The sequence below is a fragment of the Canis lupus genome, chromosome 11 (genome assembly GCF_048164855.1).
Source record: "Canis lupus baileyi chromosome 11, mCanLup2.hap1, whole genome shotgun sequence".
NCBI classification, from domain to species: Eukaryota; Metazoa; Chordata; class Mammalia; order Carnivora; family Canidae; genus Canis; species Canis lupus.
Genome location: NC_132848.1, coordinates 51,565,398 through 51,578,468, shown reverse-complemented (window position 1 = coordinate 51,578,468; position 13,071 = coordinate 51,565,398). Strand labels below are relative to the sequence as shown.

At 41.2% G+C, this 13,071-nt stretch overlaps 2 protein-coding genes across 8 annotated transcripts in view; one reads left to right on the top strand and one right to left on the bottom strand.

Annotated features, from left to right (window-relative positions):
• Positions 1–280: 280 nt before the first annotated feature.
• On the bottom strand, positions 281–11,522 carry CRIPT (CXXC repeat containing interactor of PDZ3 domain). 2 transcript variants are annotated; one of them, XM_072768246.1, is made up of 5 exons: positions 11,381–11,522; positions 6,700–6,765; positions 5,744–5,798; positions 1,330–1,433; positions 281–1,051 (listed from the first exon to the last, which is right to left on the bottom strand). In XM_072768246.1, exons 1-5 carry the CDS (start codon positions 11,394–11,396, stop codon positions 987–989), a joined length of 306 nt encoding a protein of 101 aa, XP_072624347.1. In that variant the 5' UTR covers positions 11,397–11,522; the 3' UTR covers positions 281–986. The 2 variants fall into 2 exon arrangements, with proteins under 2 accessions (XP_072624347.1, XP_072624346.1); XM_072768245.1 differs by lacking the exon at positions 5,744–5,798.
• Positions 11,523–11,573: 51 nt separating this feature from the next.
• The window catches only part of PIGF (phosphatidylinositol glycan anchor biosynthesis class F), a 35,721-nt gene continuing 34,223 nt past the window's right edge, over positions 11,574–13,071 (top strand). For 4 of the 6 annotated variants that reach the window (XR_012003367.1, XR_012003366.1, XM_072768241.1 and 1 more), the window contains exon 1: positions 11,574–11,726. The gene's annotated coding sequence lies outside the window, so the exon portion shown is untranslated. Of the gene's footprint in view, positions 11,727–11,858; positions 12,080–13,071 lie in introns of those variants that run through there. The other 2 variants (XM_072768239.1, XM_072768240.1) reach the window with 2 other exon arrangements.

The following is a 13,071-nucleotide window of genomic DNA, read 5'->3' as shown; positions in this document are numbered from 1 at the left end:
TCTCTCTCTCTGTGACTATCATAAATAAATAAAATTAAAAAAAAAAAAAGAAATGTAGTATCTATACATGTATATTATTGTTATTTATCCTATATATTTTATAATATGTATTTTTACCTACTGCACTTGGCAATAGGAAATATGTTTTTGGTTTCCCATAGTAGGCTGCAAGCTTCAAAAGCAGAAGTCCTAAGCCTCTGAAGGCAGCATAAGAAAAAAATCTTTGGCCTCAAAGTAATCTTTTAGCAGTCGTGTTATATATAAAAGAAGAGCCAAAATGTTGGTTTTGTTTTATTTATTTTTGGTGGGTGGGAGGGGAGATAAAAAAAAAAGTTTGTTTTTTGCTTCAAGGAGCTCTTCTCAAGAGTGGTAACTCATTCATTACACATTCCCATGGATGAGCACTGTTTTCTTAGCTTTCATGACAGTTTGAGTTCAAGGTAATGTACATAAAATATATTTTTTTGAAATTCAGTGTATTCATTTGGACACACATGGGGTGACCCTTGTGTTCTCATTCTCAGACAAAAGGTACTGGCACTTTGGCTTCAAGAACAAATAAAAGGTATCATAAATACAACTGCGATTTGGGTCTGGGCTAATGACTAAGGAACTATTCAGCTATAATGGTCTCAGATATTTCAATGCCCTGTGAAGCAGAGTGATGAGGATAAGAATTATATGAACAATGATAAATAAAAAGCATCTACAGAGACAGGAAAATATTTTTCATTAAATTTGCCAGTTACTCTAGTTCAGTAGGATGTTTGTGAGGAAAAGAACTACGGCAGGAAACTACTACGTTGTTGTTCAGAACTTTTTTTTTTAGAACTACTTAAGAGCAAAAAAATGAATACCAACCAACTTCCTCAGTTTGATATTGTCTTAAAATGTGTTATTTTGTAACTTGAACACCTATGTTATGTCTTGAAAATTCAAAGCAAAATGTAAAATCATGTAGAAAGCCAGAAACGTCATCAATATATCTACACAGATGTTTGCTTGTAGTTTTTGGTGTCCAAAACCTTTTTTCCACACATTGCACAGATGCCTAAAACAAATAAACAAACATGTAAGCAATCAAATCATAATACCAACTAATAATACCAATCAAATATCTATTATCAACAGTTGGTTTATTTAAGTCACTCCTAAAGTTTAAAATGCAAGTTAACAGTGTGAGAGTAGAGCAAAAGAAAGCACAGACCTAACTAGGAACAAGTTCTAAGTTTTATCTTGCCTTAGAGAAAAGAACACTTGACTAACAGAATCTATGAATGGCTACTCCTTGATATGAATAGAAAAAAATGGGTTTTGAAAGAAACTTACCCTTTTTGTAGGCACAGCCCTGGCAGTAATGAGAACCCGGTTGGTGCACGGAACTTTTACAAATTCTGCAAGTGGAGAACTTATTCTTTCCATATGGATCAAATCTAGAGTTGTGTTTTTAAGAGAAAAAAGATGTATAATAGAACAGAACACTTAAATGACCTCCCTTAAGCAACAAATGGGATTAATCCATGCTCTTCGTTCCCTCTGTCAAACTCTACAATTGACAGGCACACTTGCAACTGGCTCCTCTCACCGCACCTGCACACTGCTGCCCCTTCCATGTGAGTTGCATGCTTATGAAGAGTCAGTTACTTAATCCCAAACCTGTTTCTATGAATTGTATTTGCCCATATATTTGTGTGATATAGTTACATATTATGGAAACTGATGAAATGTGGGTGCAAAAAGAGTGACCAATTCTCTTAAAAACTAGGAGAATGGGGACACCTGGGTGGCTCAGCAGTTTGGTGCTTGCCTTTGGCCCAGGGTGTGATCCTGGAGTCCCGGGATCGAGTCCCACATCAGGCTCCCTGCATGGAGCCTGCTTCTCCCTCTGCCTGTGTCTCTGCCTCTTTCTCTGTGTCTCTCATGAATAAATACATAAATAAAAAATTTAAAAAAAAACTATGAGAATGCTTTAGGATGGCTAGATAAGTGTGAATCACTGAACTGCCACCGAATTCGGTGAGGCAACTTCAAAATAGGGGTAAGATCGTAAGTGGAAGGATTTGGCACTTTGCAAGTATGTCAGTTCTTGCTCCGCTTGAAAGATACTGCAAATGAGCCTTTTGGTTATGATTTATGTAAGGTAAATGATGAAGAAAGCTCTTATCAGTAGACTCATACTCAAAAAGCCTGTCTCAGTGCCAAATGACTGATGAATGCATGTGCTGTGATGTGCTGTGACTTACAGTAAGTGTATCGTTTAATAATTGCCTCCTTTAGCTGACATTTTCCATTAATTGACCTGATTCCTTTGCATAAAAGAGTTTCTACTACATAAAAATGCCACCTTATAGTGAATGGAGTAGAAGATAATTTCCCCTAAATTGGCCATAACTTTTGTAACAATACTCATATACCGAATACCAACACTATCCTAGACCTGGTTTCTTCTCTTGGGATATAATACAATAGTTCATTTTCAAAGGTTAATTTTTCCAAACCCAAAAGAATGTCACTTTACTGTGCACTCTTTTTAAAAAGCTCAATTTGTATGTAGCCATATGGATGACTACTTTCACTTCACATTTTATTCTAAGGTGCACATTTAGGACACCTGGGTGGCTCCCCAGGGTTCTAGGATCGAGTCCCACATCAGGCTCCTTGTGTGGAGCCTGCTTCTCCCTCTGTCTGTGTCTCTGCCTCTCTGTCATGAATAAATAAATAAAATCTCTAAGGTGCCCATTTTAGTATGTCTGAAATCTTACAATTAATTGGCAGGGTTTTTCCTTTCTTAAAGCAATGACATGTCTATTAAATGTGGTATCTTAGATTCATGTAATACTATACTACGCTTTCCAAAGTGAGACATTTAGAGTATCCAAAGTAATAGCTACTTCTTAATGATATTGGAGTAAGGCTGGGAACATAAAGGAACTGGAAGTATCTAAAACTGTACAATCTATAAAAATTATGACATAGTTAATAACTGAACGGTCGTAGGGGACATCGGTAAGTCAGAGTAATACTTAGTGTGATGCCTTCCTGAAGATTAAGTCTACTATGCTGTTTTATATCCATTACTTAATAAGCGCCATTAAGTGCCAGGCACTACAGGCAGTAAAAATATTATTATTATTATTATTTCTAATCCTTGGGATAGTGTCATGAAACAGGTATTTATTCATTCAGCAAATATATAGTGAGTGCCTACCATAAGCCTGTCATTGTTTTCTTTTTTTTCTTTTTTTTATTTATGATAGTCACAGAGAGAGAGAGAGAGAGAGAGAGAGAGAGAGAGAGAGAGGCAGAGACACAGACAGAGGGAGAAGCAGGCCCCATGCACCGGGAGCCCGATGTGGGATTCGATCCCAGGTCTCCAGGATCACGCCCTGGGCCAAAGGCAGGCGCCAAACCTCTGCGCCACCCAGGGATCCCCTGTCATTGTTTTCATACAAAAGAGGGATCTAACAGACAAAGCCTCTTGCCCTCCTTAAGCTGACATTCTAATAAGACCAATAGGTAAAGGACAGACAGTATATAAAGGCAAACACGCTTTTCAGGTGGTGATATGCCTTGTAGAGAAAATTCAAACAGGATATTGTGGTAGACATGAGGGGAAGGAGGGAAGACATTAATTCAAATACTGGTTAGGGACCCACTCCCTACAGTAAGCTCTGCAGGACGGGCTCTAGGAGGAGGGAGCAGCAAGCATGAACCAATTCCAGTAGGAGTGGGCTTGGTCTATTTGATGCAGGAGTTGGTCAACAGGAATTCAGAGAGGTGGGAGGGGTGGGATCATGGAAAACCTTGCAAAGTGAAAGAGGGGTTAGATATATTCTACATGAAAAGAAAAGCAATGCAGGGTTCTGAGAAAAGCATTTATGTGCCCTTTAAAGGACCTCTTTGGCTACTATGAGACTGAACTCTAAAGAATTAGAGAGGAAGCAGAAAGATGGAAAGATCTTACAGCATCTAAGAAAGAAATAACCAGTGGTTTGGAAGAGGGTAATAATAGTGAGATAAACAGAAGCAGGTGGATTCAGTTACATGTTGGTGGCAGAGCTAAAGAACTTGCTGATGAAAGGGAAGTGAGGAAAACGAAGGGATCAGTGCAGAATTCTAGGTCTTAGGCTTGAAAGGCTTGGACTGGACAGTAGTAGATGATAAGAATCTGGTTGGAAGACTGCAGGAACAAGAGGTTGCCTGTTAGACACCAAATTGATAAGTCAAGTAGGTAGTTGGATATATTTCTGGAGTTCAGAGGAGAAGTCAGGATAGGAGGTATAGATCTGGGAGTCATTAACATACAGTTTGAATTTATTTATTTATTTATTTATTTATTTATTTTTATTTATTTATTTTTTAAATTTTATTTACTTATGATAGTCATACAGAGAGAGAGAGGCAGAGACATAGGCAGAGGGAGAAGCAGGCTCCATGCACCAGGAGCCCGATGTGGGATTTGATCCCGGGTCTCGAGGATCGTGCCCTGGGCCAAAGGCAGGCGCCAAACCGCTGCGCCACCCAGGGATCCCAGTTTGAATTTAAAGCCATTAGACTAAAGTCACTTGAGGAGAGATTATACATTTATAAACAGAAAAAAAAGAGAAAGGTCTAGGACTGAGTCTAGAGGCACTTGACTGAGAAGGAACAGCGAGTTGGGAGGAAAAAAAGAGTGTGGTACTCCAGAGCCAAGCGAATAGAAGGTTGCAGGAGCATCAGGCTGGCTCAGTCAATGGAGCATGTGACTTCTGATCTTGAGACTTTTGAGTTCAGGTCCCACATTGGGGGTAGAGTTTATACAAAAAAGAGAGAGAGAGAGAGAGAGAGAGAGAGAGAGAGAGAAAGAATAGAAGGTTGCAAAAATGCAAGTCATTACAAAGGTTAAATAAAATGAGAATAGAGAAGTCCATTAGGTGTGATCCTGCCAAGCACAGCTGCATGGGTTGGTGGGGCTGAAGCCCTGACTGGAGTGGCTGAAGTCAAGAATAGAACTTTACAGTCACTGAGAAAGCATCTGGATAAGGCTTCTGAAAACTTCTGCTGTGAAGGGAAGCAAGGAAATGGGGTGGCACTGGAAGGGTTCATGGATTTTTTTAAGACTGGAAATAATAAAGCATAGAGTTCAAAAGTGGTTTTTAGGGTGGGAGACACTTTTATCTCCATTCTTAGATGAAAAAGTAAAGTTCAAAAAAGTCAAGAAACTGGCTTCACTTCCTTCCTTAAGGTCCCAGAGCTAGACAGGGACGGTCTAAACTCAAATTTAAGGCTGACTTCAGAGCTTCTGATCTGACCACATCTATTGCCTCCGATTTGTATGTTATTTAAGAACTAGATAAAATAACCTAAAATAAAACCAAACCAAGCAATATTATTCTAAAACTAGTCCTATAAAACATACCACACTGAAGCACCTGAATGAAACTACAAAGTGATTTTAGGGATAAGGCAAGAAACCAGTTTGCAAAAGAAAAAAAAAGGAACAAGATAAAATAAAAGTCATGTTTTCTGCTGAAATTATATATATGAAAAAATATAGCTCTAATATCTTCATATGTTGATATACTGAGGAGAAGCAGGGTGAAGCCAGCAGGTTATAACAGATAGCTTGGCTTTGCATGCTAGGAACTATTGACCAGTTTTATCACAACAAAATGATGCATACCCAATTCATTCTGGTATGCTTAAGACCAAAAAGAGTGGAAAGTCAGATGCCTGTGGGTAGAGTGGCTGCTTCTATACTTACCTTGCTTTTTTTGAAGTCAAAGCTTTATTTTCATTCAACTTTCTTCCACCACTTTCTAAATCAAGGTATACATGTATTTTAGTAGGTTATTTCTGCACATTTCACTATAACATATACATTTAACATTTAACAATTAGTTAAAGAGTTCATTCTTTGACCTCCTACCACTTGAATAGCCTATATAAAAATTTTCAAAAATCCTTAGTTAATAGCCAGGTTTTTAAGACATTACTTCAAAAGGAAACATTTATTATGAAACAGTAAAACTGTGGATAATCATTTTATTTTTCAGACTCAAGAGGACTTTAGGGATGGGTCTACATTTAATTTATCTAGTGTAAAATCTTGAAGTCACTACTGTGGTGCCAAGACCCTGAATACAGTACAAGCGTTTCTTTTTCTTCCCTTTAGAAATATCTCAACTATGTATAATGATATGATGGTGAAAATGTAAATGTGTGAATGATTTGTTCATGAATTTTTATAAAAGTCAGGTGAAGAGGGAGGAATACACACTTTAATAAAGTGGAATCAAATCAGTTACTATGATCTACTCATTGGTTGAAAATCATTTCATGATTTTGCTATCTCTTGCCTAACAAATAAAAAAAGATTAAATTGTTAGGGGATCTGGAATTCTTTAATATTTAGGAGATGAGGGGCACCTGGATGGCTCAGTTGGTTAAGCAGCTGCCTTTAGCTCAGGTCATGATATCAAGGGTCTGGGATTGAGCTCCCTGCTCAGTGGAGAGTCTGCTTCTTCCTCTCCCTCTGCCCCTCCCCCCATATCTTGCTTGCATACACATTCTCTCTAATAAATAAAATCTTAAAAAAAAAAAAAGAGAGATGGAATACTTTGCACATAAAAGAGTTCTTTTTACAAATAATGTAAAAGCTAAAACATTAGTCACAGGAAGTACCGGATTCAACTTCCTCTTTCCCAAATGGAAAAATACCTGTGGTATTCCTTGCACCGTCTTTCCATGTGTCTGGAGTGATAACAGTACCAAGTTTCTTTTCACCTGTTATAACAAGATAGTAAAAGTAAGGGGAATTTGGATTTACTATTTAATAAATACACTACATTGTGCCTAAAGTTCAGTGTATCAACCACCGTCTTGCAGTAGGAGCCTTTTCATGCTGGGGTACGGGCTGTGAACTGAGACTGAAGATACTAACTGTGGGCAATGGGTACCTGACCCAGTAAAATCTGTACAGTACGGTGGCTAATGGCAGGCTTTCCTTGTATATGTATGCTTTAAATAAATCTGAAAAATCTAAACAAATCTGGTACACATATTTATTCCATAAATATTTACTACGCACTTATGATATATAAACCACTATAGAGAGTTCAGAGAAAAATAAAATGATAAATAAGATAAAGCTCTAGGTTTCAAGGAATATACAACATACTATTTTCTCTAATAGAAGTCCTTAGTCTGGGTTCCATGGCTAGACCTCAGAAGACAAGTGGACAGGATGAAGCTGTATACCAAACTACTGTATATTCATTTTTCTTCTTGTAAGAGTCCATAGCTTTCAGGGCACCTGGGTAGCTCAGTCAGTTAAGTGTCTAAGTGTCTGCCTTCAGTTCTGGTCATGATCTCAGGGTCCTAGGATCGAACCCCACATGGGGCTCCCTGCTCAGCGTGGAGTCTGCTCCTCCCTCTCCCTCTGCCCCTCCCCCTGCTTGTGCTCCCTCAAGTGCACAAATAAATTAAAAAAAAAAAAAAAAAGAGTCCATAGCTTTCATCAGATTTTTAGAGAGGTCAGAGACCTCTGAAAAAGAACCATTCAAACCAAAATATAACCTAGAAAATAAAAAGCATAGTAATGGATGGCTAAAGTACTAGGAGAAATACCATAGGGGAAGAAATAACCTGAGCTAGGGAAATCCAGGAAAGCCTTTGGAGGAGACAGGAAGAGGGTCTGGATGTGGCAATGGGATTGTGAAGACAGAGGAGAGAGGATAAAGGCAAACTAGAGAAAGGCTGTATCTTGAATGAAGGCACAGAAAGCTAAGGGTACATGTGGTCTTGCAAAGTAGCTTGGTTTGGCCAGAGTGAAGGTAAGAGTACGTGAAAACAAAGTTGGAAAGATAAGCTGAGCCTTCATTGTGGAGGGTCATCCTGAATCCGGGCTCCAAATATAAAACCCCAAATTATTCTCTGCACATTGAGTATTTATTAAAGGCTTTAAATTCAGGAAATGATAGAGTGCACTTATATTTAGGTTCAATTCAAATGTCTGTTGTGATTACTCTAAACCATGCCCTGGCATAATGATGAAGGGATGGTAAGACAGAGTCTCTACCCTTTGGTCCTACTGTTTAGCATTTGGTCAGAATGTAATACTTGTTGCATGAATGAAAAGAAAAGGTGACAAAAATGCAAGAATGAAAGATGGAGTCAAGGTTTAATTGAGCATTTTTATATGGAAGGGGAGCTGATTAAAGATTCCAAAGGATATAGTGACAAATAAAGAGGTACGGAAGGATGGCAACAAGGACACGAGTAGAATTTTTCTTGGAAAAAGGGAAAGAAGTAAATGAGTATGGATGTGGATCTGTTTACAGGTATCGTAAAAGAAGTTGATAATGTTCCCATTTAATTACCTTGCTTGTCTTATACCTATAAGGAGGTATTTGTCAACAGAGGATGAGGTAGATGAAGGTGGGGGAAATTTAAGGGATTAGAGAGTTTGGAATAGTCACTAGTGACAAAGGGCAAGAGGGCTGACTAAAGAGAAGTAAAAAAGACCAATGAATAGTATTAAAGATCTTGGAGAATAGGAATTGTACACTTTTAGTGGTACCAATTGGTTCATTTATGAGTTTTCCCCAGTGGCCTTCACATGCATGCAGGACAGTTTAAGGAGAGAAGAGGCAAAAGCAGAGAGAGCACAGTTTGAAGAGAAAGGAGCTGGGAGGGGATCACATTAGTTTAACTCAAGAGTGATGGGGACCTCAGGTAGGTTATTTAAGGGGTAAATGAGAGGCTAGGGAAAATATGAGCTATTGAATGGAAGTAACAATAGCAGGACAGGCAAGTGTTTGGATGCAGGTTGACAAAGGGATACCAGAACGAATGAGCGATGAATAAGGCTTTATGAATGGGTGACTGGGAGGACTGCCATGCCATTAAATGATGGAAGAGAAGTTACAGATTTATAAAGTAGGATGACAAATTCAGTCTTGGAAGTACTATACTACTATGTAACAACCAGATGAAGGTTCCCAGTATTGTCTGGAGAAATTTCTTCTATTGGTCTTGGTATAGAGAGAAGTCGGCTGGAGATGTGGATTAGACATTCACTGGCATGGATAAACTACTTGAAGCCAGATATTTCCAAAACAAAGAGTCAAAAGAAGGGCAGATGTCGATCACTGGGAAATATCTACTTTAAGGGAGAGGGAGAATAAGAAAACTTGGAGATTATAATGGTAAAGAAGAAGAGAAGTAAATTCAAAGAGAATCTAGATCAAGTTTCAAAGTCACAGAGAAGCAGAAAGGGACTGAAAGAAAGGTCTTTGAATTAAGAGTCTATTTTTATTTGGGGAATAAGATGGTACAGAAGGTAGAAAGGTACTAGAGCAAAGAAATAATACAGACTTTCAGAAGTGCAGAGAAGTAAAAAGCAAATGACCTTTATGACATATATCACGTCCCAGAGCCAAACTATGTGTATTTTAACATCACATCCGATCTTGGCTTCTCAAAATTTTTATGTGCCTTAGGAAATTACCTCTCAGAATTTGCCCAGTATCCTCAATTTTCCTGGGAAAAAAGCACTTATGGTGTAAAGAACATCACACAAAACAAGTTAAGCCCGTCAGAATGCCAGGCCTCTAAAGTTAAAATGTACCGAATTAACACAAATTACAAAGAAGGCTAATTTACATGTTTAGGAACTACCCTACATAAGAGAAAAGACATGGAGAAGGTGCATAACCTAAATATATGTAAGACATAGTTACTCAAACAAGCAAAACCAAAAAACCTCATAAGTATTGGATGGAGTAGAGTTAAAAGGACGTCAATGTCAAACAGCTTAATGTACTTTTTGGAGCAATGAAAATATTCTAAAATTGATTGTGGTGATGGTCGCACAACCCTGTGAATACGCTAAAAATAACAGAATGGCACATTTTAAATGGGTGACTTCTACCTATGCCAATTGGTAGAACTGCAATAATTTTTTAAAAGCTTCATGTGAGATGATGATGTAAAGCATAGAAAAATGAAAATATCAGTCCCACTCTACTCCTCATAAAATGGAGCAGAGTTTAATGCTGAGTGCCACATACTGGGAGTTATGATAGGAATAACCAGTTTTTGAGTATACACTAAGGCACTTTTATATCAGGCTTTACCTGCATTATCTAATTCTCACAAAACCCCATAAATTATGTATTATTCTCATTTTCAGAGGAGAAAACTGGAGCCAAGAAATATTAGGTAATTCACCATGGTTATTCCTTTACATAATGTAAAACCTGTGATTCAAACTCATGGGTGCCTGTGTTTAAAGGTTTATCTACTGGGGGGGAGGGGAGAATATAAACAGAATTGATCAAGTTAATGTTAATCCAGATAAGAGGACTTGAAATCTTGTTAAGAAAAGTCTAGCCTGAGGAAAAAGAGACTTAGGGATATGAGAGCCGTTTTAAAACATATAGACAGTCTGTGATATCAAAGAATTCCTAAGATACTTTCCAGAAACATCAAGGGTTTGCATTAGAATCACTGCCTGGCAACTGTAGGGATGAAGGATCTTTTCTTTTCTTCTTTCTTTCTTTCTTTCTTCTTTTTTTCTTTTCTTTTCAGATTTTATTTATTTATTCATGAGAGACACACAGAGAGAGCCGTAGAGACACAGGCAGAGGGAGAAGCAGACTCCATGCGGGGAGCCCGATGTGGGACCCCAGGTCACGCCCCGGGCTGAAGGTGACACTAAACCGCTGGGCCACCCGGGCTGCCCAAGAAGGAACTTTCTAAAAGCCAGTGGCATCTACGCAGACTGTTTTGAAGGTAGTGAGGCTTTCTGAACCCTGCCTCAAGACCTCAGATATTCATGCAAAGAACATTTAAGTCAACATTTAAGGATGCTAACTTCGGGTTGCTCGTTAAAATACAGGATGCCCTGTTCAATTTAAATTTCAAATAAACAATGAATGGTGTTTTAGTATTGTCATGTCCTAAAGGTAAGCCCAAAGCACTTTCAGTACTAAGAAGCTGCAAGCAAAGACAAGTCTCAAATATCGCATGGGATATACTTCTAAAAAAAGTATTCATTTTTAAAATGTCTGCTATATCTGGAAACTCTGGGTGTTGTAAAAATGACTTTTAAGATCCATTCCAATGCTGAGGGTCTGTGAGGCTAAGGAGCCAGTCAAGAGCTGTATGGGATGAAATCCCGGGGTGGGGCTGGGGGAGGCAAAGGAAATAGACAAATCAGTACAAAACTGAGAACACTCCGAATGCAAAACCAATGGGAACGGTGAAAGGGATAAAGGACAAAGGCTGGAATCAGAGACTTGTGGCCGAAAGAAAAGACAAAGAAAAGGCGAAGTCCCCGGAGAACTCCTGCTAGCTTCTCCTGGCCTCCTCCCAAAGAGTCAGCCCCTTAACTCACATTTTTCGCACACCATCCTTCCCCGACGGTTCCCCCGGCCGCAGAAACAGCAGCAGCTCGAGAATGTCAACACAACAGCCGGGGCAGACGTCCCCTTCCGGGTTACGAAAATCCGCTTCCGGCCGCCCCGCCCTCCGCCCCGCCCACCGCCCCGCCCACCCCACACCTGAGAGGCCGTGGGAGGCGGGGCTTCTCCCATTGCCCGCCCCTCCGCTCCTGCAATTGGCTGTGCCGCCTTGGGTCTCCGCCCCACAGGCTTGCGCCTGCGCGTTGGCCAGGGCGGCGAGTCGTACCTGATGGTGGGAGGTGGTAGCTCGCGCTCCTCTTCCGCTGGCGGGAGAGTTAGGTAAGCCCAGCGGCGCCCGCCCGGCACGCGAGCCTCCCGGGGTGCCAGCGGCCCCCACCCACTGCCCACGTGGCCGCGAGCGTCTGTGCCCCCGGCCCGCTGGCGCCCGCCGCCCGCCCGAGGGCCACCCTTCCGGCGTGACCCGGGGGCAGCCCCGATGGACCCGGCCCTCGGATCCGTCCCTGTGTGTGGCGCCCTCCGTTCGTCTCGGTCTCCGCGCCCGTGCCCTTTTGCTTATGCCTCTCAGCGCGGCCCCGCCCCCGTTCACACTGGCGCGGGGTGAGGCTCGGGCAGAGTCCCGAGCGGCCGAGGTTGGCGGGGGGCTGCAGGGGCAGGTGCCGCGGGTTGCGCGGGTAAGCTCCGCAGCCTCCGGGGCGGTGGGCGCGGGCCGGGTCCGACCGCGGGGGCGGGGGCGGGGGCGCGGGCGCTGGCCGCCGGGGTGTGCTCGCCAGGGCCCACCCCCGCGGCTGCTTTCGCGGGGGGGCAGACCTTTGGCCCACCCTCTTCTCCTCGTTCGTTCATTCATTCATTCAGTAAGCAGTTGGGTGCTGCTCCGTGTATTAGAGCCTCATCTGCCCATATCACTTGGGATTCTGAGAGCGGCCCAGAAACATACCCGAAGGGATAGTCCGCTCAGACGGTGTATTCCGGATCCTGCGCCCCTGCCCCTTGGTCAGCGGATCTGCCAGAGAGGTTTCCTTCCTCCCTTCTTGCTCTTCATCCCCTTCTCGGCCCCTGGTGTGTAGATTTATGTCAAAGAGGCGAGGGTTTGACGTGGCTATAGTGCTTGGGAGCTTGGGACCTTGGACATGTCTCCCAACGTGCCTTAGCCTGTTTCCTTATCAGTAGAATATTTGCCTTGGAAAATTATAATGTGAACTAGATCAGAGCTGTAAAGATAAGGCCTTGACTTGCCCTTTTGTTTTTCTGGAATATTCAACCACAGTGTAACATGGGTAACATGTGGACTGTTACTTTGATATTAGCCAGTACTATGTATAAGCTCTGCGTTAGGTAATTTATAAATAAACATATATGTTATACATACCACGATGTGTATTTTATAGAGAGAAAGAAAGATTTTTCTTCTTCTACTTACGCCCTACTTTTGATTGGAACCTAGCACCTGTAACGGACATTGTCATTTCGGTATTTCTGGAGCATTGGGATCCCTTAGTTTAGCATAATGTTCTTTGGCCTTTCCTGATTACACTGGCCACCATTTGAGTACTGAAGTGTGCACTTGGTGTTGCTTGTCATTTGCCAGAAGAGGTGAACTACTGTGATGTTAGACAAGGGTCCCTAGTGGTTACAAAGAAGAAAAAAAAGCAGTTTAGTCAGAGTG

Excerpts from the sequence above, each read along its gene's own strand:
- CRIPT (XM_072768245.1), bottom strand. Across the intron at positions 1,434-6,699 it reads CGGTGCAAGGAATACCACAG|ATTTGATCCATATGGAAAGA; the intron begins GTATTTTTCCAT and ends ACACAACTCTAG. Across the intron at positions 1,052-1,329 it reads GGGCTGTGCCTACAAAAAGG|GCATCTGTGCAATGTGTGGA; the intron begins GTAAGTTTCTTT and ends TATTTGTTTTAG.